This window comes from Colletes gigas, unplaced genomic scaffold (assembly GCF_013123115.1).
Source record: "Colletes gigas isolate AHSC1104 unplaced genomic scaffold, ASM1312311v1 Colletes_gigas_Sc00003, whole genome shotgun sequence".
Taxonomy (NCBI): Eukaryota; Metazoa; Arthropoda; class Insecta; order Hymenoptera; family Colletidae; genus Colletes; species Colletes gigas.
The window spans coordinates 10488967-10516866 of NW_025106632.1; the positions used below are offsets into that span (position 1 = coordinate 10488967).

The window sequence follows — 27900 nt, forward strand, 5'->3', positions numbered from 1 at the left end:
CACATTTGAATTTGTACAGCACAGAAAGAATGGAAAAACGGTTGATTAAATCGGATTAAAACAATAGTCTCTTCGTTTATCGAACGAACGATGCCGTTTAAAATCGTCGTGATCCGATTGCAAAAATTTCCTTCGAATCGAATCAACGAACGGCGAAACGTCGAGGCAATTTCTAACGCGAGAAGTGGGTGGCGTAAAAAGTCGGTACACGCGTTCCCGTGCCTGTATCGCGGCGTGTTCTCGCGCTCTGGCAATAAGAGCTTTAAATCCGCCATTAAAAACGAGCACGCGCGTTCAACGAACAAGGGAGATTTATTCGATTTATGCGCGGCGTTGTATTTTAACTACAAGTGTCACGTACGCCTCGGAATGCAGCGTACATCTGGACCACTATTTCCCGGGGCGTGCATGTAATGGAACGTGATGCAGTCGACGTAATACTCGCGGCCCAGTCAGCATCGTGCCTCCATAACCGTCGGTATTCAGCAAACGACGACGTATTGTGTGTACTTTGAACAACGATCGCGCACGGGCCGTTAATTTTTAATCTTCGACGCGTTTTGTCCGATACGCCCGTGCTTTCCGCGAGCAAACACCACGCGCTCCGGCTCCGTTCTCCCGCGAATTCGCTGCGAATTATTTTCACCATTTTTTTACCCATTTCTTTCGCATAGAAATATATCGCGGGAAATATTTTCACCGAAAATTGTTAAATCGAGACTCTCGCCTCGCGTTCGTTATTTCATTTCATAAACAACACATAAGGAAAATAAATAATATAGGTTCATAAATATTCACGAGAAACTAAATTATAATTACGGGGAACTTTATCGACTTTGAATATTTATCGAGCACGTTTGACCATTGCTCGTTATTTCTACTCGTATTAATGTTCCCAATAGTTACCCACGTTGGTCTCATTGTCAGTGTCTCCCAATTAGGTGCAAATAATACGATACTGATACGATTGGGACAATCCGGATAGTCGAGAGTTTGATTCTTTGTCGACCACTTGATAAAACTCCTCGATGACCGAAGATGATTTTCAAAATAATCGACCGTAGAAATGAAATTCTGCCAAAAGCAGGCGGGCATGATCGATGCGCGCTTACGTTGCCCTGGCACGTGGTACGCGCGTCAGAATGCAGTGGATGCTGTATTTTCCGGTCAGCCAGTAGTATATCAGGCGCCGTGTCAGACGCAACTCGACTTCGTATCACGGGGGAAACAACGACGCGAATACCCGATACGATAATAACGTCCACTTTCTATCGCTTTTCGCGAAACGACTAACGATTCCCCTTAGTCGGGCTGCTTTCCTTACCCGTCGTTTCCATTCATGAATGTCGCCCTTTCCTGAAACGATTGGAAATATTCGCCACGCTCAATTTTCCGCGACATTGCACGTACTCGAGTCGCATCGAGAACGCAAGAATAAAACGTGACAACTGGAAACGATCCTAATACGCGATCGGACTTAATTCCTTGCACTTCAAGAGTCTTTGTCAACGGCAGAACTACCGACGATTATCGTGTATTCATTTGTACCAGAGAAATCGAAACGATAGATATTTGAAGAAATGTATAATGGGGAAATAAATGTTTATTTTACAATTTTTTGTTAGAAATCAATTGCAATTTTATAAATACCTGTACATTAAATTTCATTCGTTGTATTTCCTAAATTCAATTCGTGTTGTAAATGAAGTTTGAATTGATCTATGGTAGCTAATGGTGAATATTAAAAAAAATAAAATTCGACCATTATACGTGTAACAGATACGACGTAAAATTTACGTTACATTTAAACGCATTATAGATGCATTATCCATAACGGCGCAAGTATGAAATCGAATATGCTTTTACAGCGTAAACATTTTCGAACCTTTATGGGCCATGAAAGGGCCGTGTCCTTAGAATTGGAATATTCGATAATCATTTTTTAAACGCCGATTCGATGCTTTTAGGACGGTACTTTCGGAGCATTTGATCCAGCAAAAAGCAGCCCTTTCAAATTCTAATTACATCGATTCAATTTATTACTATTCACTGTTCATCATTTCAGGCGAGAAACGAACCTCGCAACGCAACTATTACTACCACACGTTTGAAAAATTCAGACAAGAACTCGATCAATGAAATTACAAATATTTACTTATAGATGCACCACACTTTTGTTTAAAATAAATTGTTGCTTGAATAATCCTCTTCCTAATACAAGTATCTAATTTACGATTGAGCTACAATATTCTCAATGTTGAATTTATAAATCACCCGTGTATGTTCGACGATGTCAAAATTTGAGGCTTTGGAAATCTCTGCGCCAAGATGGCGAGCTTCTGAGGAGAGAGAAAAGAATTTTTTAGCCTACGGAGAGGTCAGGCGAGCGAGAAACAGTCTCTTAGACCTCCATAGTCTTCGGAGCTTCCGTTGGCCCGTGACTCGGAGAGACCGTTTTCCACGAGCCTTTTGTCGTCGCGGCGTCGTTCTCGCAGATAATAATCGCGAGGCAACTGCGGCGTCGCGACGCGAAAAAATGAACGACGGTCTCCGGGGCCGAGAGATTAAGAAAGCAAGAAAGAACACGCGGGAAGAAAGACGCGGAGAGCCCGGTCGTGGATCCGCTGCACCGAACAGAGGAGTCAGGTCGGGTTGGACGCGGTGAAATTTCACGATACAAAGATTCGTCGCGACGAGGAAAATGACTCGTACAACGCGGGACTCGAAATTACTCCAATTTTGCAAAAATACTTCCGCCGGTGCTAACAAATTCCGCTCCTTCGAGCATTTCTCTGCGTCGAAGAGGGACGAGAGTACAAAAAATCAACTTGCTTATCGGCAAAAACGAACGAACAGATGTCAAATGTTTTAAGAGAGGAAACTCGACCGTCTTGAAATTTTAGTTGAAGCGTGTCGTATTATTTTGTTATTTTCAATGGATCATATTGTTTAATTTGAATTTTCCTTTAAATTCCATTAACAGTTTGAAGCCTAACTTTGATCAGACTTTTCTAAATTCCTCCATAATTTTGGTTGGAAATCATTGTGGATGTATCTTGCAAAAGATCAGACAAGAATCAGCTCGCATTTGCCCCTTAAATTTTTATAACTATTTATTTATGTCCGCAAATAGAGCTATTTTCGACCTGTGGTTTATAAGTGATACAGATCAAAGAAAAATCAACGTATTTACATATATCCAACATTATAACTTGCTATATTACATTGCAGTAATGCACAATAAAGTTTATTTACCATTTAATTATATTTTCACTGCCTGTTTGTAAAAAAGAACGTTAATATTCCTATAAAATCTTAAAATTTCATTTCTAAGCTCGACAAGAGTACACACGTGCCTATATTTATTTATTCACGGACAGAAGTCCATCGATTTACAAAAAATGGCTCGCAAATTAGAAGATTACGAGATTGTTTTTCCAGCCTCGAAATTTCTAAAAGAATCGGTGAAATAGCTGAATTTTCTCCAATAAATTATCGTCGAGAAGAAAGATTATCACGAAATGATATCCGAAAATTGCTGGCCGTATCCGAAAGTTATCCTCGACTCGACTCGGTCCTTAAAAGCCCCGGAACCCTTTCCGCTAACGGCGTGCGACGTTTCATTTTTCTCCGCGCTTTAAAGCGTCCTGTTCGCGCTTACCGACGACGGGAACCGTTCCGGAAAATTTGTCCAGCGTAAAATTAGACGTCAAAGTGGCCCCTTGTTCGCGCGACGACGAAACACAGTGTCTCGGTGCCTCGAGTTTCCATTAACGGAGTGCGAGGAGCGCGTACCGTCGTACACGAACCCGGCGTTAGTTTGCACGAAATTATAATGAGCCGCGGTATATTACCGGGACGCTCTAATGCATCATCCGAGCGCGTTTATTGTACACGCCCGTGGCAATTTCGGTAATAGACAGGGCGCAGATTTTATCGGGAAGCAATTTCGCTGGCACGGATCGCTGCGCGGGACAGCTAGTGGCTACTCAAGTTGGTAGATACGGGTTCTTGCGGTGTGTTATTGTAATTGGACGACAGAACTACCGGGGAAACTTGTCGTTAATCGAACCTCGCCGTTCGACGGCTAATCGCGAGCTTCGAGTTTGGCAAGAGAACTGGCGATAACAGAAGGGCTTCGGTAATCGTGACGAAATTAAAATTAAAAAGTAAATAAGAATCGTAGGATAGTGTCAACGAATCATAATCGGCAGGACTGTAAAGAAATTTTCAAATTTCTCGAAATTCTTCTGTCGGGACGATTTTGTAAATAATTTCGCGCCACGAGTGTTTAACGAACATTATTTGGGAAGGTGAGGGCTTTAGGCCATTAACCTATGGTAAGCCTAATGATCTATATCTGTGGGGCTTTGGGGCGTGGGTGCGTATGGACGAGGGCGTAGATGTGGATCTCGAATGGTAGGGAATTCCTCCCACGGTGGTCGGAAAGCTGGAAAACGTGGTCAAAATTCAAATACGAAGGTTGTAATTTTCGATACGGTAGCGTGAGATCTCGTACAGCTAGCATCTGTGTATTCATCGCCGGAACAAATGGAGGATACGTTATTTTTAGCCTCGGTCGACCGGAATGCAACCTTCCATAGAAGGAGCATTTAATAATTTTGAAAAATGAACACGCAACACCCAGTTCCTCGCTCTCAAATCCGTAGTATATTGTTCCAACCAGCAACGCAAGAAACTTAATATTTTACGATAACAGTGAAAAGTAATGAACCATTGTTGAATAATTTGAACAAAAAGAAAATTTGTATCCAACGTTTCGGGAAACAAAATGTTTATTTAAGATTGATATTATACGTTTGAGATGTAATTTATCGAGAAAGGAAAAAATAGTAGGATTCAAATTTGATACGTTTACTTTAATTATAACACTCGAGGGAGAAATAAATCTAAACAAATACGGTCGGGCGTTATTCACCGTAAAACGTAATCGACTGGGAGGGACACGGAATTTCCATTTAAACTAATCGCGAATGCTGTCTGAATGTAATTAATCGATCCGTTAATCGTTGTTTAGGTAACTAGACGTAATGAATTGCGTGGACTGATTAATTGGGATCATGGAGATACGGTCTTTTAAGTGGGCCAATATGTGTTATAGCCTTTCTATCGCGCTATGAGTTAATTGAAAAGCAGAGGAAATTTATCTATCGTTAGAAATTAAACGAAACTTCCTACGCTGTTCACCAAACGCATTAAGACTAGCTTCGTATTAGAAATTTCTACTACAGATCTTTCCAAAATTTTTACACCTTCCAGTAAGGTTTCTAACAAGATCTCACGGTCAAGAGAGAATTTCACGCCATTGCACGCACTACAAAAATCGATTTTCAGCGTCCTATAATTTCCGGCGCGCCAATTTATCAAAACCAAATTTTCCCGTCGCGGCAACGCGTTCCCGGACGCTTCGTTTGTCATTAATTTCCAAAATGCCGGGACAAAGGGCTCCCCGGTCTCTTTGTTCATGTCGCGTTTTGCTCGATGAGCGAGCAGACACTTCGCGCGACAAAACGCGATTAATTCTCCGCGGTTACGCGTTCGCGCGATCGTCGCGAGCACAAATCGAGACCCTCGTCTTTGCAATTGTCCCTGGTGATTATTGAGAAAAGAAACCAATCTGTACCTGTTGGATTCTAACTAATTTCCATTTCCATTTCTATTTCTTTGCGAATTACTACAATAATCGTACAAATTTATAAATATGCACTAAAGGTGAATACTCGTTGTAACAAATGAGAAAACAGGCCATTTTGTTTGCAATCCTCTAACTACTGCATTTAAAATTTATCTTAATTCAACATCGAGGTAGCAATCATCTTTATAAATTTGATCTTTCCAAAGATATTACACTGTTATCCCTAAGGTAATTTATCTATTAATTTTTACTAAAATTCATTTAAATTAAACAATAATTATTGATTTATTAATTTTAAAGTTTAATAAATTTAAATATCCTCCCAATAAAATATATTTATATAAATATTAATTTAAAATATTAATATTTACATAAATATATAAAATTCTATAGGGTCTTATCGTCCCTTAATTATATTATACTAAAAATGAATACTCGTTGTAACAAATGAGAAAACAATCCATTTTGTTTGCAATCCTCGATAGATTTAGAGCAAAATACAATTTTTATAAACAACTCCATTTTCAACAAGATCGAAGATTGTTTCGAGCGGTTATTATTTAGAATATCTCGGAAACTAAGGCCGTGCCATGCTAAGTTGTTCAGAATCTTAAGTTTCATAGCATATTTTACAATCATCAAATTCGGAGTTGAGGAATTACCCTTCGATCATATCAATTTATAAAAATGCACTAAAAATGAATACTCCTTGTAACAAATGAGAAAACAATTCATTTTGGTTGCAATGCTCGACAGATTTAGAGCAAAATACAATTTTTATAAAGAACTCCATTTCCAACAAGAATCTTATTTTCAATCATCAAATTCGGTGTTGAGGACCCCTAAAGTATATATCAAAGCATATCAAAATCTAATCTTTGAAAACGGTCTCGAATTTTTGAAAGTTACCGAAAGAACGCGAGACGTTCGTTCAGGGAATTCAGGGGATCGTCCATCAGAATTAACTGCGCCATTAAATCGCGTCCATTAGGATCCAGACGCCCAGGATGGATCCGAGTGTTAATTGCTGGATAACAGTGTTTTCAGAACGGCAGTTCGCCAACGGACAGTCGTAATGCTCTTATCTCGAGGCTCGTTCCGTTTAGGCGGTGTTTCGTCGTTTTACGGGGCGAGCACGACGGTCTCTAATAGCCGCTTCGTTCGAGAAGACCGGAAACCGTGATGGCGGACGAAGGACGGCCGACGCAACGAATGCCCGTAGTCGAGTGACTTTGATACACGAGCACGGCTCGAACGTTGAATATTAATTACAGCCGAGAACACGCGAATTAATACGATCAATCGATCAATTTCGAGGATTTAATGTCTCCGACATAATTTGATCCTTTGCGAGCCCCGCCGCGACCCCGTCGACAGCCACCGTCGCGCGTAATCGCGTCGTGTTTATTCATTGTGCCAGCGAACCGGCACTCGAAAATCCTGTTATTTGAACGGGGTGTATCCGATAACAGGCTATCTGTGCATTCGTATCATTTTCTGCGATGGAAATCTCTTCTAAACCGGCTGGAAACTCGACGTTCCGGGTGTTGTTCGTTCGAACACATTTTCCACCGTGGAATTAGAAAAATTGATCCTCGAGTAAACGTGTAAGGTCGCGAAAACAAATACCGGAACGAATTTTTCGTCCCGCGGGGATATTGCACGGTTTCGACGCGGTATTCGGTTCGCAAGAAAATTTTGTTCGAAAATTTGCCAGCCGTTCGTTTTCGACGCGAACTATGCCAAGATTCCGTCGAGTTTGTGCAAGACTTCCGGTCGCCGGGGAGCATCCGTAACGCGTTCAATTATCCGAGGCATCGGCGGAATACCAGCGACGCTGCTCCCTTAATATCGACGGTAATAATTCCGCGAGGAAAAAACGAAGAAATCGACGAACAATGACTGCTTTGTACCGAACTTTCTCCCGAGACGCCGCGGGACGGGATCCGGCGTTGCGCGAGGATAAATTTAACGTCGAGGCTGTCCACGAACAAAAACGAACTTCGAGGCTGGGCTTTTCGCTGTCGTTCGCGGAAAGAGACGCATTGTAATTCGCGACGTGCTCGCCCACCAAAAACGAACGCCAGGAATTCGTTGGAGGCTCTGTTTTCGTGCAGCGTACGATGAAAAGCGCGAACATACGGGAGTAACAGACCGTCGTCTCCGAGACGAGGAATTACAATCTGTCTTAGCTCTTTGGTTTCTCCGCAGTTGTTCTTCGAAAGGCATAACAATGAAGCTACACGAAGCCGGCGAACGCGAGACCAAAGACGGCGAAAAATTGGTTGCATAATTCAGCTATACGTCTCAAAGATACACACAGAGATTTAAAAAGAAATTAAATTTTTAATTTAAAGAGAACGTGTTTATAATCTAATGGTGAGGTATGAAATTCGTTATTAAAGTTTCACGTTTTTCCAGGCCAACGGAAGATGAAAACTAAACGACCCGAATAGGTGTCGCCTCTAAAAGATGCGAAATGGTAATCTCACGTTATTTCTCGGAGCTTTACGATGACCCTTTGGCGCTCGCTGGAATAAAAATTTCGGATCGTAAATTCGACGAACGCGGGCTAAGTCAGTTCCAGAAAACGCGCGGTAAATTCGAGAGCGAAGAACGCGATATTAAACCTCGTTTCTCGTGTCGTCGCGAACCGAGATATACGTGTTGCGATTTTTAACGGACAAACAAAAATACAGGGTGTTCGGTCAACCCTGGGAAAAAATTTAATGGAAGATTCTAGAGACCAAAATAAGACGAAAATCAAGAATAACAATTTGTTGATTGAGGCTCCGTTAAAAAGTTATTAATGTTTAAAGTTCCGCCTGTGGAATGACAATCCGCAAACAGACGAGGTATATGAGTGGACCTTGCATCCAATATATTTTTTGGGCCCATTTTTCTAGAGTTCAAGAGCCCCATTAATACCCATTGTTTTCATTTTTAGGATCAGATATTGTACTTCCAGTAAAGAATTTTTTTTTCGAAAATGCGTAGGATTTCGGTGGTATGTCTATTCTCCAAAAATGATTGTAATTGACCTTTGCAACTGAAAATAATTTTTCTAGAACGATTTGAAATTTTTTTTTCGCCGAAAAATTTAGGCACCTACCCCCTGTTGATTTTTCTTAGAAATTCGTTTTTCTTTATAACAAACTTGTTCGGCGCTGTACAAAAATGTTGTCTAATACCTTTTTGTAGGTACCCGTAAGATCCACTTCCAGACTAAATTTCAATGAAATCCATTGACTATTGTAGAAGTTATGGACATTTGAAAATTGGACCACTATAACAGAGTTTCTCTCAGTTTATGGGGTTAAGGAACAACTTTTCGAATAGTTTCGGAATTTTTACATATTCTTGACTAAAATACGCGTCGTATGCATTTTGAAACATTAAAATCGTCCAATTCGTTCAGATGTTACGATGTTTTAAATTTCAAGAAACCATTTCAGGCCTCAAATTAGATTTTCGGTAAGGAATTTTTTTCTCGAAACTGAGTGGGATATCGAAGGTATATTTATTCATAAAAAATGATTGTAATTGATCCCCACAGTTAATAATATTTTTTCCAGAACGATTTGAAATATTTTAATTTCGTCGAAAAATTCCAGCACTTACTGAATTTTTTTCTCGAAACTGCGTGGGAATTCGAGAATATGTCTATTTACCAAAACCGATTGTAATTGACCCCTGCAACTGAAAATAATTTTTTCAGAACGTTTCGCAAATTTTTTTTTTCGCCGAAAAATTTCAAGGGAAACATTCGCAATATGGTCAGACATTGCATTTTCGGTAAAGAATTTTTTTTCTCGAAAGTGCGTAGGATTTCGGGGGTATGTCTATTCACCAAAAATGATTGCAATTGACCTTTACAACCAAAAATAATTTTTTTAGAACGATTTGAAATCTTTTAATTTTGTCGAAAAATTTGTCTACCTACTCGAATTTTTTACTCGAAAGTGCGTAGGATTTCGGTGGTATGTCTATTCACCAAAAATGATTGCAATTGACCGCTGTAACTAAAAATAATTTTTTTAGAACGATTTGAAATTTTTCAATCTCGGTTCGTATGTCAGTGGGATTGAAAGTCCATAAGGTGTAGATCTACTCATATATCTCGCCTGTGGTGAGAACTACTATCGCGCACACGTAGCTGTCCACAAAATGTCGGTGAAAGACTTGATACCGAGGGTTTGGAAACACTTATCTAATAAAATAAAAGTGTAATTTCCAAGCAAAAGTGGGCAAGTTTCTTTTAGACATTGTAACATAAATTTAAAATGCATGGAAAATAATTTTTGAGTATATATTACAATCATTTCTTAAGTGAAGAATTCTTGAGAGGAGGAAATATTTAAAATCTGTTACTAGATTTAAGAGACAAAATAATTAAAAAGTTCGACTATCTAACTATAACACACTACTGTGATAAGATGCTAATTTAAAGTGGAATAACAAATGCAATTTCCAGATAGGAATAACTGTATCTTCTTGCGATACTATTTGATATTTACTTTCTATTTAGATGAAGATCGAGAAATGAAGATCGAGACGTTCGAATCTCATTAATCAGCGTGCTTTTTCGTTTGAAAAATTGAGACTGTAAAATTTGTGAGACACACGATGGATGAGCCTGTTTTAATTACGACGATAATAATTCACCGTGCAAGTTAGTTAATACCTCCTCTGCTTTCCACATGGCATTTCTCATCCTTCGGTGCTCTAAACTTAACGACTCAAGATCCCAAGAAAAAGTTTCCAACTGTAATCTCGCGAAGACATTACCGTGCTATATAGTCAGAACATGATACGTTTGAACTTCCTGTCTTAAAATTGCATTTCCTTTCCAATTACAAACTGGCATCGTCTACTAAAGAAATACTTATTTTTCAAGTAGATCGATAAAATTTTGAAAACGCTTTTCCTAAAACTAAATAAAATTTTATATTTTGGCATTACCTTTCGTATCAATATCACAGTAGAATTTCAAGCTGATTAGTTTCGATGTGCTTATCGTTGCGACGCGGTTTCTTCATCAGCGAAGTCGCTTCGGAAAAGTTGTCTTACCTTTCGAAGTCGAGGGCTCTCGTTTCCAAAGAACTTTAACGGACGGGACGCGAAATTTCATTTCCGATACATTTTTTTTCGTGATATCGAACGATTCGAGAATGCAGGTCATGGTTGGTGAGAGAATTTGCTGGATTGGCGGCAATACTTCATAGCGTGGTTGTGAGTAGTGGGTGAGAGGCGTATTCTATGGGTCGGTGACGCTAACTACGAAGACATAATCTCGCGTACGCACGATAAAATGCATGCTGCATCGCTATCGCGCGTACACCAGCGTAGAAAGTAAGGTCGAAAACCACGATACGGTCAGAGATCTATGCAAAGAAGTTGAAACGATTCGACAGACGATATTAACTTGAATTTTAAGTCTTCGTTCAGCCTCAACGAAAGCGAGAAAGAATTGAATTTAAATTTATAATTTTCATTCGCTCGAATTCGAGTCGAAACGATTTTATAAAATTTAATCTCAAATTTGTCTCGCTCGCGTTTATGCGGACTTTTAATCAGAATTCAACGAAACTGAATCCTCCCATTCTAAGAGAAGAATGCTGACTTTCATCAGAATCGAAGATCCGTAGTTTCATTTTTGCTATTTTAGTATTCTTTGCAAAGAAAAATGTGGAAATTCGAGTATCTGTGTTTCCATCTTACAGTGGCTGTGCTCTTTTGGAAATTAAGCTTCGGACAAAATATTTAAATAAATCACAGAAACTTATAACCTGATATGGATAGTCATAAACACCATGCGACTAGAACATAAACTTTTATAGGTATAGTATATTTTTACGCGTGCATGGTGTTCCCCTAAACTGAAAATAGTACAATATAATAACTGAATAAAAATTTCTCAAAACTTTGTATGATATGAACAAACAGCGCGTATCAAACAAGAATGTAGACTTGAAATTAATTTTCAAAAAGTATGTTTAGGCGCAATTTGACTCTTTAAGCGCAAAATTAACCCCTCAGGTATGACGTTTAATCTTAAATGATATAATAAAGTATGTTATTTTTGAAAGAATAACGTCAGGAGACAGATGTTAAAAAAGTAAACAGTTATTCACACTCGTATTCGTACACTATAATGGTGATTCAGTATAAATGAAAAGAAGCCTATTTTTAACATTAATATTAGATCCATTTTTTAAATTAAAAATAAAATTTGTCAGGATGGGTTACAGCTCGAGAAAAAGTATACTATTTAATATTATTATATCTCTCTATAAATAGAGAAAAATTCATAAGAAAAACAAGTTTCTTTTCAACAATAGCGAGCCACCACAATAGTGCACGAATAGAAATGAGAGTGTAGCTATTAAAAATACACTATTAAGTGTCGACAATTACGATTTGTGGATACGAACGATTGTACTTGAAGGGTTAAAACGAGGTTTCTCTGTACCTTATAAAACTCAAAATAAAAAAGGGGGCAACTCCAAAGGAGCACAACCTTCGTGTGGGTGATAACCGCGCGTGCGTCCGTGTGTTTACGATGCAAATGCTATATATCGTGTGTATATGGTTAAGGTATTATCAGGCAATTTACGGTTTGTATCGTGCCCACCGTCTTGACGTAGTTGACGGTCTCGGCGGTCGCCTCGGTGAGGGCCCTTCGCAGCCGTGATCGTCGGACCTGCGACAGCGTACGTGGACAGAGAACGACCCCCTGGGCGCCCTGAGGACCGGAACCGGATCCTGGACCGGCTACCATAGCCATGGGCGGCGGCGGCGTCGTCGGCATTGTCGTCGACGACGATTTGCACCACCAGGGGAACTGGGTGTGTTTTTATCACGTTGTTATTTTGGACACAACTCTTTACATAGGCACAAGTGCAGTGTTTAACGAGTGACTAAAGACAAGGCTAACTATGGATTACGTGAGAAGAGACGTGGTGTGTACACTGGGATGGATTCTGCAGACGAAGGTACATGCTTCGAGAGGCGACGTCGCGAATTTTTAACTAATAATCGAAGCTATTCGAGTCCCTTCCTTTCTGACGTTATATCGACTATTTGTTATGCAAAATTTCAGTCGAACGTTAATGCACACGAATGCATTTTTAAACACCCGAATGTACGCGAGACGTTGAAATTTCGAAAGGAAATTTCGACGTGTCTCTGGAAACTCGAAATGGCGGCTGTAAAAACTTGGACCGTGAAAGTCGGAGGTATTTCCTTTTCGAATGTGTCTTGGGCAACAGTTGTCTCTCACGTTTTACAGTCACGTAGGACTGATCCTTGCAACTACTTGAACTTTGGAAGTAATAACTGTAAGGCGAGACCGCCGGTCTTCGCTCGAAATGGAAACTGTTAAACCGACTCGTCGATAGAAACGTCTTCGCCTTCAGACTAATTCCATATTAACCCTTTGAGTGCCCGATACTCCAAAGTGTTCGATTTCAAACGAAACACCGTACGCTAGCGTGAACTCTGTTGATCGATTATGCGGGACCCAACTAAGTTGCAAATGTAATTCTCTCAATGAAGTATTTAATTGGATAATAAATAGTAAAATTTAACGTGATAATCGTCCACAGCACTCAAAGGATTGATTATAATTTTCAACTTCCCGGTTCGAATAGCTTCACAATCGTCATGTGTTTGATATTATTGTCTCCCGAAGCTAGTACCTTTTCTACCGAATTACCCATACATACAGGGTGATTCGTTCATACCGTCGACATCGAATTACTAGTAAACTGCTCGTAGCCCGTAACAACCATCGAACAAAAACTTCGTGGTGTTCAAAGGGGTGTGCAGTCTGCATCGCCTAACTTTATCAAGCAAAAGTTGCCTTCTATTTTAGAATTACCAGGTACTTCCTATAAAAGCTGCACGACGAAACAGCACAACTTTCTTAGAAAATACTTGGCAATCTCCTGAAAACATCTTGTTAAGTCATAAAGTTAGGTGATACAGAATATAATAATCAGGTTTTGGTATCTTATTATCCAGACACCGAGATCACCTTTCAAATAGACTGTACGTTATTAAAAATTTCAGCACTGAATTATAACTATGCTTAGGATCGCTGTAAATTACATTGAAACTGTTTTGAGGCACGTTCTGAACTTATGCTATGTCCGGTACCACGGGACACCTAATGATCTATTCAAATTCTATACGAAAGTTTCAGTTAACTATTGTGATAATATTATTTGTTTCGTTGCCCTATATTGATTTCTAATATTGTTAAATTAGAAATAAAACAGTATGGAAGGCATCAAATATTGTATTTTTTTAATGATTTAAAAAGAACCCTAGCAAGTTTCGTTCTGTGTTCCTAAAAGAAAATAAACAAATAAAAATTGCAGGTGATCCCGTGTCTGGATAAAGGATTTTAGCCAACAAACCGAATCGCAGCAGCACGTACGTTCCCAAACTCCACGCAGCCCCGGTTCGACAGGTTCACACGTCGAGTTCACGAGCGGTTCGAGGTCGTCGGAAGCGTACCACCTTGTCGTACATCGTCTAGAAAGCCGGACGGACAGTAAAAGAGTACGTTCATAGAGAAAGCAGACGGTGTGCCGAACGCGCGATCGTTGGGGATCGATTGCCGCCTCCGTCCCTCGTCAATCCTTCTCTAGGCCTGTCTTTCTTTACTCTTCGATCGCGGGTGTTCGGACGGAGGGGGTGGTCGGGTGAACGGAGACTCGAACAAGCGTTGGAAACTCAATGGATCCTCTATCATCTAAAGCTGACCACTACTAGCTCAGCGCTACCGCTAGACTAAAGGACTCGCATCGGCTAGAACTAAAGATTTCTCGGGGTTACTTTTGGGGCGGGGCCAGGGGGGTTGTGGGTGGCAGGGGGTGGAGAGTGCTGGCGAACAATCGAATGGGAAGCTCCGCGCGGCTCGCGGTATCCGGCGACGTGTAAGGTGGAAATCTCGACTCTCATCGGGATCCAAAGAACGTCCGCGGATGATACTATGGAAATGTCGTTGGTAGATCATTCCTATCGCGGGAGTCGCTCGTCGGTCTACGGGCTATTTGACGATGGATTCGGAGAAAACGAAAGAGAAAGAAACGACGAACAGGACAGCGACTGTGTCGCGGGCGGCCGATTTGTATCGTTGGTGAAATTTCGGCCTCCGATAACGGGAACGGATCGAAACTCTAATCTTATCCAGGGCCTTGTTAGCCCACCAACTGGATGTAAACTAAGCCGATTGGCTTGCGAGCTCGAGATAGCTTAATGATCGTCGCTCAGCCTCCGGTTCCGCGATGCCTCGACTATTTGTTAAGAGGATTTGCCACGGTTTCGAGCGCGTTCGTCCAATCGTTGTGTTTGTCTCCTGGATGCTGCCGCGTTGGGGGAGGGGGGGAGGTAGGCGTGCATATTTTCCGCGGAGAAACTTTCTCGAGCGCCTCCGAGAGCACCGGCTGAGCAAACGTGGAGGCTTCGAAACTCCTCGGGAAGCTTGTAAATTACACCGGCGAAGAAGAACGCGAAAGAGTGGATCCAGACCTGCGCGAAACGTTCAGTTTCACTAGGATTCTCGGTCATGTTTCGGTATTCCAATAACGTCCCGCTGCCCCAGAAAATGTTCCCCGCGAAACTTTCATTCATGGAGCCGACGTTTCGACCGAACTTTGTTTTGGGGACCCATCTCAGGACTAGATTCTACACACGAAAATAATAAACATACGTCCTATTCCACATTGTTTGGACAAATGGAAAGGGTAAAACAGTCAACGATAAAACTTCTCCAGGCCTGTGTTCAGATGCAAGGAGTTCATTTCGAGCATTTGTTGCGAATGTGAGCAAATACGGTGTATCAAAGAAGAAACTCGCCATAACTCGAAAACAAGATTGAATAGGACGTATGTATGTTTATACGAACCTTTTTTTATTGTTTTTTATTCACTCTGTATAAATAATCTAATTTATTTGCTCGCCCCGTAAACAAACGACGAAACAAGAGGACAACTTGTCGGTCGTAGTATCGCTGAGAGCTCTCAAGCTTTAATATTGAGTTTCGAGGCTGGATATTCATATTTTATTTAACCAAAGTGTGAGGATCCCCAGGAAGAAATTTATTTCCGAGTCGATAAGAGCTCTCGAAGCTTTTAACATTGAATTTCTAAACTGATACTCTTACGTCGCTTGGAAAAATGTATTTAAAGTGTTGTTTTCGGAAGAAATTTCTGACCGTGTATTATATTTCGATGATTCGAAAATAACAGAAAGTATACTAACGCAATGTTTCCCGGGGCACTTTAATAGACGAGCTCGCTGCAAACGGCGGATCAGCAAGACTGCAGAGTTGTTCTTATGGAGCAACTCCGTGGAACGCGGAGGCGTTTCAACGAGAAATTCATTCGAATGCGCGCAGTAACTTTCCACGAATCTCCATTGTTAACTTAAGTCTATCGAGGTGTCTCCTCCGCTAGAAGCCGTTGAAGCTTCTCTGCGTCAGCTTTTACGCGCCTTGCAAATACAAGATGTTCCCCGTAACGTTATCCACGAGCAACCATTCGCGATAATTGAGATTAGGTTTCGTTCTAACCTTTGACAGTGTACCTCGTCATTAAGCCATTAAATCGTTATTAGCGTTCTGACATAATTCATACTTCGTTTAATTTCCTATTTGGTCTTAAATTCATGTTTATTGGTGACTAAAAAATCGTTTAGACAAACGTCGGCCATTTTGGAATCAGCGTCAGAGACATCTCTATATAATCATTCCAAACTGTATATTTCGATTAATTGATAGCAAAAATTGTCTCTTTTGATTTAAGTATCGAATCTTTTGGGTCGAATCGCGTATATTGGTCCATTTGCGAGAACATCGGCGAGCTTGAGGCGTTGCGACGCGAGATTCTCGGGGAGATGTTCTGCCCGTCAAAATATTTGCTCTTTCTGTCCAAACAATTCCTCTTTCGTGTGCTTCGGCATGTCCGTAACAGAAACGATAATATTTTTGGCGATGTAGGAAAGTGCCTCGCACCGTATATCGACCTTCTTCTTTAAATAAAGGGATTTGCCCTTTCACTAAAAGCCATACCGAGGAAATCTCCGTTCGTTCGAATTTTTATATCCCCCGACACTCGTATTTCGAGTAACAAAGGCGTCGAGCAAAGAAAAGTTTCTTGCAACAATTCTATCGACTGAGATCTGTCGAGACAAGCGTCCATCTGATTTTGAAATCGCTTTAAGTTTGCATGGATAACTCGATGCTGCGATCTAAGGTAGAAGTGAAATTCTGATAAGGTGATCTCATCGTCAACGGTGACGCGTGAGATTCATCTTATCACGGTGAAAAGCTGACGTTACATTCCCATTAACCCAACAGAGGAAGAATCACCAAAGTCTCCGCAAGATACTCCAAACTCTAGAAACTATGGAGCAGTTCAGCGAGTTGATGGATGGGGAGACAATTCCGAAAACAATTCGCCAAGTATAATCTCGTTAAATTTCTCTCCCGTTGTCGCGTTTTCTTCCGATGGCAGACGTCAGGATAAAGAATCGAAAGGTTGAGACCAGAGTCGGAGAATCCGCGTCAGGGTTGGAGGGAACTAGCTCTCGATGCAAGGATTAGGCTTTTTTCGTGCGTGATCGAGAGCAGAGCGATCACTGTGACTGGTGGAGGGTCGTTGGATGATACTCCAGACACGATTAGTTGAATTTTTTGCTTATAGTCTCGTATAATCGGGGTTACCAAGGTAATCAAGGTTAACGGCTGATGCCGCTTTTATGGCGAAAGTCTGTCGAACGAAAGTCTTTAACGAACGTTTTCGTCGTTTCGGGAGTTGCGTTGTTTCCTCTGGAACTTCAAATATTGTTCAGAGAATCCAATATGACGATATTGAAATAGAAAAATATTTTAGAGTGATTCTTGGAGAAATATTCGAATGTATCGCAGAAAAATCAGAAATTTTCACGAGAACGTCTGCTAATGAAACAGAAATGTTAAACAGGCAATTAATTTTGCGCTGAAAATAAAATTCCAAGATATTTCAGCTGAAAGTATAAAATTATAACAATTCTTTTTTTTGCAGAAATCAAGTAGTTCACGAGTCGTTTGCTAATTCTATCACATCATTTTAATATTAAATATTCTTAAATTAAGTTCTCGACTATAACCACCAGGATAACGACATCCATTTATCTAAAGGGTGTTTGCAGAAGCGACTAAATGTCTAAGAACGTTTTCAGGGGAAGCGAAATGCTAGCAGCGACAACCATCGTCAGCCCTAAATGACACAACAGTCGCACAATTCGATGCACAAGCTTGCATTTAAATAAACAATAACAAATATCAAATATCGCCCATTTTCCGTGCACCTTGTATTGCACAGTATTTATGTAATAATACAACAGGCACAGAAAACTTTAATCGCGCTAAAAACTAATCGCTAACAGCTAAAATAAAACTGCTCCTTGGTCGTTTATCGTACCAGCGTTTCTCTCTATTTTCTGCCTTTAAAGCTCATTTAAATAGCATAAATACATAGTGTACATTAACTTTCTTTCGTTAAAAGTCACTTCTATCTATCATCTTGCCGGTTTGTTACCCAATCACGGGAAAACAGCTAAAGAAATTTTGGAAAATCTTGAAGCAGATATACGGGAATAACTTGGCATAAAATCCAAGCTATCTCTCAGCCGCGGACCGTAAAATGCACAATATCTAGCGTACCGGTGTTTTTACGGCGAACGTGCACATAACAAAAATAGTGGCAGGTTAAATTTCGAAAACTTTTTCATTTATATGAATTTTCGATACGATCGATCGTAACCGAGATATCGATTTCAACGCGATTTTTATACCCGATTAAATCGAACATCGCCCGGATTCCTTACTTTTATTCCAGGAGGAGGGGAAATAAAATCAGTGGAAAAATAGTATTTGCCAACGATATTATTCGCCCAGTATTAACAATAATTGTTTTCGAACTTTAAGATATAAGATATAGATAGAATATAGTTATTAAAGGTTTCATCTCTCGTGGAGTGGCGACAGTTCCAAAACTCGCCACTAGAGGGCCACGCTCAACTTTTATCTTTCTCGCAAGCACTCGATCAACCATTAAACTTTTCAGCATGTAAGGCAGCAAACGCCCAGGAAGAGATGCAATATTATCAAAAAGACCACCCAAAAACTGATTCTGAATATTCTTAACAAAATAGGCTAACAGATAAATATATTTTGAACGATAACTTGACTCTGAATTTTTTATTTCTTTACTAAGGAGGATCGTTAAACGTGTCTGGAGGGGCCCGTTATTATGTGCCGTAAAATATTGCAAACGACGACAAGAATAATTGACCCTGGTTAGAGAATTCGGATCGCAGAATGAGGTGCAACGACTTCTGCAACGCCAGAAGTTGGAACTATCGGAACACTAGCCTCGTTCGAACGGACGGGGGACTAATAGGCACTAAATCTGCGTCACGATCAGCCGTCGGACAGAGCAATTCGACTCGTTTATTGGACAACGATACGCTCGAAAAGCATCCGGGATCACGCGAAAACGTTCGCTACGGATTTCAATGAGGCCGAGTACGGATCGCAGCCGATGCAGCCAGAAATGAGCGGTACGTGTTTCGCATTATTTTCCACGGCTAAAGACAACGGTGTTTCCGAACGTTCGATAAGGATTCCTTCAATCTCCCCGTTGCTTTCGATACATTGGCGAAATCGACGATCGTCTGCTTATTTCCCGGCGCACGGGGGATTGATTGGACGACCCAGAGAATACTTTAGCTTTCGCAAACTTGACTCGCGAGGGAGTCCTGAAAGTTTGATGGAATTTCGAGGCATAAATCTGGCCGTCGAACGAGATCGCGTTTCATAGAATGTTTTATACCAATAGGCATTTTCTTTTCCATAATATTTCACAGAAGTATCGAGCTTCTCGCGCGAAGAAAAATTTAAAACTTTTGAATTTTAAATGTTTGTTTACGAAGTGCCCATTCGGGGGAAAATTATTAATTTTTTAAAAGGAATATCATAAAAGCCTAGGGAGGCGCAGCTGTAGGGTTTTCCTATTAGTGGCTCTTAAGCTTTTTAAGCTCGCGGCACAGTTTAAAGCAGGGGTCGTGGAATTTATTCCGAGGAGGGACGATTAAGGAATGTATTCAGCGCCGAGGGTCAAGAAATAATTCCGGGGATATTATTAGGGTGTTCCTGGAATTATTATCCGTTAGAAGATTTTAAGGGTGGAAATTAATTTCGAGCACGATGATCTGTGGCTGCGCGGTCTTTTCGACGATATTCCCTGGAATCTCGAAGTTTGAATTTTAATTTGAAACGAGTAACTTTCTGAAAAAGATAAAACGATAAAGCCGTAACCGATTCTAAAACGAGTGTCTCTTCTCTGGAGTGAAATTATCTTCGAGCGTGCGATTAGCTCGTTCAAAAATTCAATTCAGCGAGCGGGGCGTTCGATGCATGCGGAACAACGAGCGGATTAATTATTAATGCTGCATTTCAGAGAGCGACGGCGGGATGCAGTATCGATGGTGGCACTCGATCGACCGTAATCTCAGCCGGGGAACCCTCGACACTGAATTATTCCATGAATCAAAGATCATCTCGACGCATCCTCGCTAACCGCAGACTCGTTAACAAAAACCCAGCGACGAAACGTTCGCAAAAAAAAAAACTGTCCTAAAAGATTCAGATCGCCTTCCACTTGCTCGTAATTGTTCCTTTCGTGCGTTTGTTTTCCATCCGCGATTAAACCTGCCCTTTTTCCGCTATTTATCTTCCGCGCGCCGCGGTAAAGCGTCTACAGGGACGAATAAAGAAAGAACAAACAGGCGGTCGACGGGTTTCAGCGGCTGGCTTTTATCCGATCCCTTTTAATGAGAGACGTTCGATGAAAGAAAAGGAAATTGATATCGACCGAACGGGCGAGAGGCTCTTCTGTAAATTGCTAATTCTCGTTTATCATTTTCAGAACCCTGTACCGTCAATGAACTGCTACGCGAACGCATTCCAGGCATTGTCGTCGCTACATTGACTCATTTTAGCAAACTGGCATTGTAATTCACGTGCAGAGCAAGTTCGTTCAATATTTTAAGTCGTTAACGTTCAACAGCTTACTGGAAATGTACCACCCATGAACGCATTCCAGGCATTCTCGACGCTTCACTGACTCATTTTAGCAAACTGAAATTGTAATTCATGTGCAGAGCGTGTAAGTTCAATATTTAAGTCGTCAATGTTCAACAGCTTACTGGAAATTATTTCAAGCATACGTTATCTCTCAAAGTATATTCTGTACAAGCTTAACACCATTTAGAATTGACTGTGATCGATGCTTTTAAGGGGCCTTTCTACCTTGTGGGATTTAAAAAATCGATTTTTTTTTTGCATTTTCTTTTAGTATGTAGTCTCGAAAATATATCTACCAAATATTAAGTTGAAATTTGAAAAACTAACGAAGTTATAGCCTGCTGAAACTTTAAAGCTGTTTTTCTCGAAACTACATTTTTCGGCACTGCGTATGTGATAATGAAAAAACTATTCAAGATATCAGCATGAAATTTACAAAGTATCTTTAGAACTGGTCTCCCTATAGCATGAACTAGGATAATTGCGATATATGCAATACTTTTTCTTTTATTAACAAAAAAGCAACCGAATGTATGAAAATATTCAGTATTTTTCGTAAAATAGCTGCCATTTTGGCATTTTGTTGCCTAGTTCATGCTATAATCACACTCATCTACATTAAGAATATGGTCGGTTTTTGGATTTCGGATAACTTGTTCGCAAGATATCACATACGCAGTCAGGCGCCGTTCGTAAAAACTGTTGTTTGTTGATAAAAAAAAAACAGCGTAATCAATAGATATTATGCGTTGCAAAAATTCGTAAATATAGCTAAATATATAATAAATGTATCTACAAAACATGGAATTAATCGCTCTTTAATAGTCCGCAAAAAAAATTACAAAGAAACAGGTACAAGGTAGAATGGCCCCTTAGTAGAAATTGAGGTAATTTCTTTTAATTATTGACGTACACGAGTGTTGATATTCAAAGACTAACAAATTACAAATCGAAGAAACAGATTTTCAGTGACGCTAATTCTGTATTATTTTAGTGATCGTGGATGACGTTATCGATAAATAGTGACGCGACAAAATGTTCGCGTTACAGTGGAAAAAGTACGCAACGCGGTTACGTATCAAGAACAAGTTCCGTTTCGATTTTCCACACCCTTTTCTGGCCCGGCACTTCGATCAAGCATTTTCTCCGTAGCTTCCGAAGCGCGCGACAAAAACGTCCCTCCGTCACGAGCTATTACGAGCGAAACAGAGGTCCCCCGTTATCAGGTCACGTGGACAGAAACACAACGAAAATTCTACTCCCTCGGAACGTCGGGTTCGAGGCACGTAATTCTGTGCACTGGATGGCCCCCAGAAATTGGGTCGACCGATAGCATTTTTTTTAAATGACAACAGATAACATAGACGTACCGTTCCTTAATCCTGGAATAACTCTAATAAACATCAGTCGAAAAATATGCTGCTACGTAACTGGTAAATGGCACCTGATGCACGAGCTTTCCTTCTCAAAATCAATGATAGGCAAGAAAATTTTTTATAGAATACTCCATTTGTTTCAAAAATCCCTCTCAATTAACTCATAGGATTTATTAAAAGCTAACGATCATACATTATTCGTAAATATCACATTTTGCCATGAACATTTCGACAATTTTATATATAGAATAATAAACATCATACTACATCAAGAAAAATTTTTTACATAGATTTACATAAATTATAGAATATTTCATCAGATTTATTGATTTAGAACCGACTTTTTCAGCTTCCTGCCATTGAAGAAGAGTCACGTGGTTACTGAGATTATTTGGGACACGGTCAAAGGGCACGTGGTACTTAGGCGAAGAAGTGTGCCAACGTGGTACAATAGGACGCATCGTAGCAATCAGTTTACACGATCGCGTTAGTAACTCGAGAGGATTTCTAGACTTTCGTAGAACCCGCAAAGCAAGATTATCGCTCGAAACGCGAAGTTGATTCGTGACCATTCGGAGAATTTATTGTAGCCCGCCGACATTAGTAACGCTAGAGTGGATATACTCGCCGATTTCATCCTCTGATAGAATTTATCTCGTTGAACGTGCGCTTTGGACGTTCAATTTGCGGAACCTTTCTACATACTTCGCGTAACTACGCCAATTCCGGGGATACATCGAATATCTCTCGATTTGTATAAAATCAGATTTTTTCAAAGCGCCCATCGCGAAACGTGATACCCGCAATTAATCGCCAATCGAGGCCTTTCGATGGTAATGAATTTTAGAAATTATTTCCTCTCAAACTCCTTTGTCGCAAAATTAAATCGATGACCCCTAACAATTTCGTGAAGATTTCGAGATGATTTTGAGAATATTCTTATAACATGTTAATTTCTATTTTTATTTTATTTTTATTTGAAACTAGTTTGGAAATCGTTTAATCACTCGTTTCGAAGCCACGAAATAGATTCCAAAAATTAGGGGTCGTCGTGTAGAACCAGTATTATGTGTTGCGCCATCTAGATGCATTGTCCAGAAACTTCGAGCATAATGGCCATAATTTGAAATTTATCGAGATAAAAGTTGCAGCTTCCACACCACCCACGGTAGAAATTTCTTTCTATCGTAGACGCAAACATCGAACAATGTCTGCAGCATTCGTGGATTTATTAGCCACGATTATATTGGACATTGATGCATTTGGCCGTTTCGTTCGCAGCTTCCATCTTGTTAAATACACTTCTCGAACAAGTTTGATTTAAGGTCTGCTGTCGTTGTTTGCGCAACGTCCCTTTGTCCCGAACTCCCTTCTTTCGATTTATTCTTGGAAAGCGATCGACAACTTTTTGAACGTTGCGTTTAAATCTCACGATAATTTGCTCCGCCACTTTACAAATTCGCTCGTAATTCACGCATATTGTTCTCCGTCGACAATAATTAACTAAACAATAGATTTGCGAATAAATCAGAGCGAAACGTAGAATTCTGAAAATCCTTTCATCGTCGAGCTTTTCATGTAGCTTTTCATTCAACCCTTTTTACTGTTCTGTGTATACATATTTGTGTCCAGTGTGTACCAAAAGTTCACAAACGCGTAAATACACGATTACTGTGTTTGAAAATTGAATGTGATAGAATATATGTTTCTAATTTTCGATGCATAATAGCCACGTTTTAGAATTCTATGGCGAGAAGGATGATGTTGCTCGAATAATCGTAACGTACGATCAGCAGAATATCTCGATAAAGTTTTAGGAACATCCTGCACACACCAGAGAGCATTATAAACGTTCACGATGCGCTAAAACATATCTTGCACGTGCGAAACGTTCCTCCGGAGCACGTTTTCAACGCGGACAATCGTTACCGCAGCGAACATAACGTGAAAGGTGTCTTCGTCAAAGATTCGAGCTGCATATTAACTCGTTTAATGGACCACTTATTTCCTACCACGAATTTAACTGTCGAACAATATCCTAGCATCCGTAGAAAAAAAATAATCGTTCTTCATTCGTTACTTACGGAATCGATACGCAAAGTACGTACTACGATCTGTTCGCGAAATTATCAAGCAGTTTTTCAATAGATAATTGTAATTATGCTTGATTTAAAGTTTGAATTTAATGTACGTTGATAACTGAATATTCTGATTGCCTCGAGGATGTAAGACTTCACTGAAACGAGTTAGAGATTAGCAAGTTAATCGTAAATATACAGAAATACATTTAGAGAGCGTGGTTCAAAAAACAGATCATTCAAAGGGGAATTAAAAAGTTTGTCATTCGTTGGTGTACACGTAAACGAATGGAGCATACTTTGATACCTGCACGTCAAGTATAAAAGCTATATTTAACAATTGAATGTTTCTCGATGGAAACAAAGTATGCGCCACGATATCTCAGGGATGACAACAACCAGTCGCGCAAGTTTGAGACTATTCCATACACGTTCAAACGCATTCAAACACCAAGAAGAACCGTGTTCAAAACATTTAACAAATACGTGTCGGTCGGATAAGTTTTTCGGGGGTGAATCTGTTCATAACCTCGAGCAACTAATGACGTTTCTGTGTGTTTGAGGGTGTGTAGAGGGGCGTGGCTTGCAAGAAGGTCGTTGCAAGGGTTGTTTTAATTAATGTGTCTTAATTAAAATGGCGACTATTGTAAATGGAAGAGTGGTTATTGTTGTAAGGACGATTGTAACGTAAATAGTACGGGCTCGAGAAGAGAGACTCCTTTGTTTCACTTTTATACAAATGAAACCCTCTTAACATTTCATAACTTTAATCTTTCCGTGATACTCGAGCGACCAAACAGCGAAACGATCTTAGTATATTTGCTTGGCGTCGAGAAAATTCGCGGGAATTAATTGTACTCCTCTTGTTCCCTCGTTTCTTATTTGTCCGCTTGGCCAGATACATATACATATATATTATACCTCTTTGTCATCAAATCCTCCAAGCATTTCATTACACCGGAGACGCGCTCATCGTTTCAAGAGCAGCCTGACAGATTTCGTGCAAAGACGAGAAGCATTTCTCTGGCGCAGGCTATGCTTCAGATCGTCTGCACGCGATAAAAACGTAAAAACCGCTGTCCTTGCTTTTAAAGTCCCGGATCCCATCCGCTTCATTTCCCAGGATGCGTCTCCACGGACGTGAAACACGTGTACCGTTCCAGATTTATAACGAACCGCGTTATTATGGCCACACGACACGGAACTTTCTTCGAGATCTTGCCGGTTTATGCATCGAGACTCGGCTATCTCATGCCGCCGCGCAATTCGACCCTCTTATCTATTAGCAACGTCGATGGAATCACCGGAATAAATATCCCTTCACCGTACCAGTCGTCCAATAATTTCGTCCTTCCTTTAAAAAATGATTGTAAGCTCGAAACAAATATGTTCTACTTTTAACAATTTTCCCAAAGTATTTCGCGTTTAATTATAGCGTCGAAGATTCATTCCCAGAAGAATAAGCATAGGATGGACTCGTTGATTGACTCGTTCGCGTGCCACTTCCGAAAACTGGCTCTTGTTGGGCAATTTCGATGGAAAAAAGTGACAGGTATTCGCCACAGGCGGTAAAAAAGGGCCCCAATTATCCCTGGTGTCACGGTTGCACGTCGCGAGGGTTGATTCCGTGCACGACATACGCGGGCATGATTATAATCCGTTGGCTTCCGGCCAAAATCACGTACAAAAGCCCGCCCCCCGCCCGAGGTATCTATACGTTACGAAGCGTTTCGCCACGCCAAGGAGAGTTAATTAAACTAACAATGTCGCGAACCCCCCTTTCCCCCCCCCCCTCCATTTCCTGCCGCGAGTCTTTCTTTACCGTTCCATTTTTGCCCTGGATCTCATTTAACGAGAATCCGTTTCATGCTCGTCGAGGATTCCCTCTTGAGGATAAGCAAATTACCCCCTCTATGGGGGTTGTTTATACGCGTTCTACCGCGGGCACGAACGCATGCCAATGAACATTTTTGCCCACCGTAACGAAATCGGAATTTTACTCGTTGCACACTGGACTCTTCGTTTATCGAGGAGATTGATTTTTTAATATTTAACGATTCAATATTAAATTGTGAAACAAAGTTTTTTGTACGTCGAAGTTTCACTATCGAAGAAATCGATTTTTAATATTCACGGATTTTACTTTAATAAACATTGATCCACGTGTCTGACTTGTTATCGTTCTTACTACTTGAAATGGTGTTTGGTGATGAAATATCGATTCTAACGAGTTATTAGATAAATTTACGTATTGTAAAACACACGTTAGAAGAAGTTACCGAATGTCCATCCAACAGATTGTAAAGCTGCGAGCAGTTAATAGAAAGAAAAAACTAATTCAAGTAGAAATTGTGCGATATGGTCAGCCGCACGAATTCCAATGCCCAACCCCTGAACTCGATCGATTTTTTTTTTAAATGAAACTTATAGACTACGATGTTCTTCATATGAATATACGTCCACGGATACTTAATTTTCAATTAATCCGTTCAATTGTACAATTTTGTTAAATCTACGTTACTATATTATGTTATTTAGATGGAATAAAATACGATTTGAAGAAGTACTTTTAACCAATAGAATAAATAAAAAAATTAGTATTCGTGTATTTTCTGTAAGCTGTCCTGGTCACCACGAGTAACAAGTACTGTGGCACAAGCTCGCGCGTACTATCGATATCATATTTCGCTTATTGTAAGATATTTCCACTAACCAATAACTTCATCCCTTTGGAATATTCCAAAATGCCAAAATGCCTGCGGGCGTTCACCGCAAGGACTATACCGATCGACCAAGCGCTTATAAACGCCCGCAGCACCGAAGGATTTCAAAGGCCATTACTCTGAAAGGAACCACTTATACAACTATGTTTGCGCGACGATTTTTATCAATGCGGTCAGCGGAGTTTGAACCACAAAACTAATCAAATCCGACCATTCGAGAACGCCGTGCACGAAAGAGAAAGGGCACGAATTAGCGTACGTTTCAATAATCATCGAAAACTCCGTTCAAAATATAGAATTAAGGCACGAAATAAAAAAGTGAATTATCAATCGTAATTCTATCGGAAGACCAATTTTGTACATCTTCTTCAAACTGCGTCTACTGAAGTAAATTTTGTGCTTTGAATTTTGAATTTTTCAAGCGTTTACAAGTGCAGTTCCCTATCGAACTCGTGTAGATACGTTGAGTGTGCATTACCGTGGTGTTTATTCGTCGGGAAGCAAACTATTCTTTGCACACTGTGCCATCTACGAAGTGGAGCTATACCAGACGTATTATCAGCGACTCGTAGAAGCTTCTTATCGCGGGTCGGTTTTTTCCCACGTGTCGGTACAGCGACTTTGCTGCTTGGGGGTGGCTTTCGCCCGATGTTTCTACCCTCGGCCAGATGGCAGCACGAGCGTTTCATCGATAAAGAGGGTAGTTCGTAGGACCGCTGCTCGAATTTTCTAATTTTTCTAATCGCAATTTAATTCGAAAAACGATTTCTCCTTGTAGGAAGAAATAAAAATAGAGGGCTCTAAAAGATAGAATTCCGCAGACAGTGAGATCATAAAAATCACGTGAATATTGTACGGGGGGAGACAAAAGAGACTCGTTATGGTCTTTTTGGCGCGGCAAAATCCTTCTCGCGAGAGATCGAGGTAG

At 40.3% G+C, this 27900-nt stretch overlaps 1 protein-coding gene across 1 annotated transcript in view; it reads right to left on the reverse strand.

The window, feature by feature from the left end:
* The window catches only part of LOC122404818 (small conductance calcium-activated potassium channel protein 2), a 246231-nt gene that overhangs the window by 133818 nt on the left and 84513 nt on the right, over positions 1-27900 (reverse strand). Inside the window, exon 4 of the mRNA XM_043409070.1 lies at positions 12291-12500. Coding sequence (XP_043265005.1) covers positions 12291-12500 — 210 coding nt within the window. The remainder of the gene's footprint in view (positions 1-12290; positions 12501-27900) is intronic.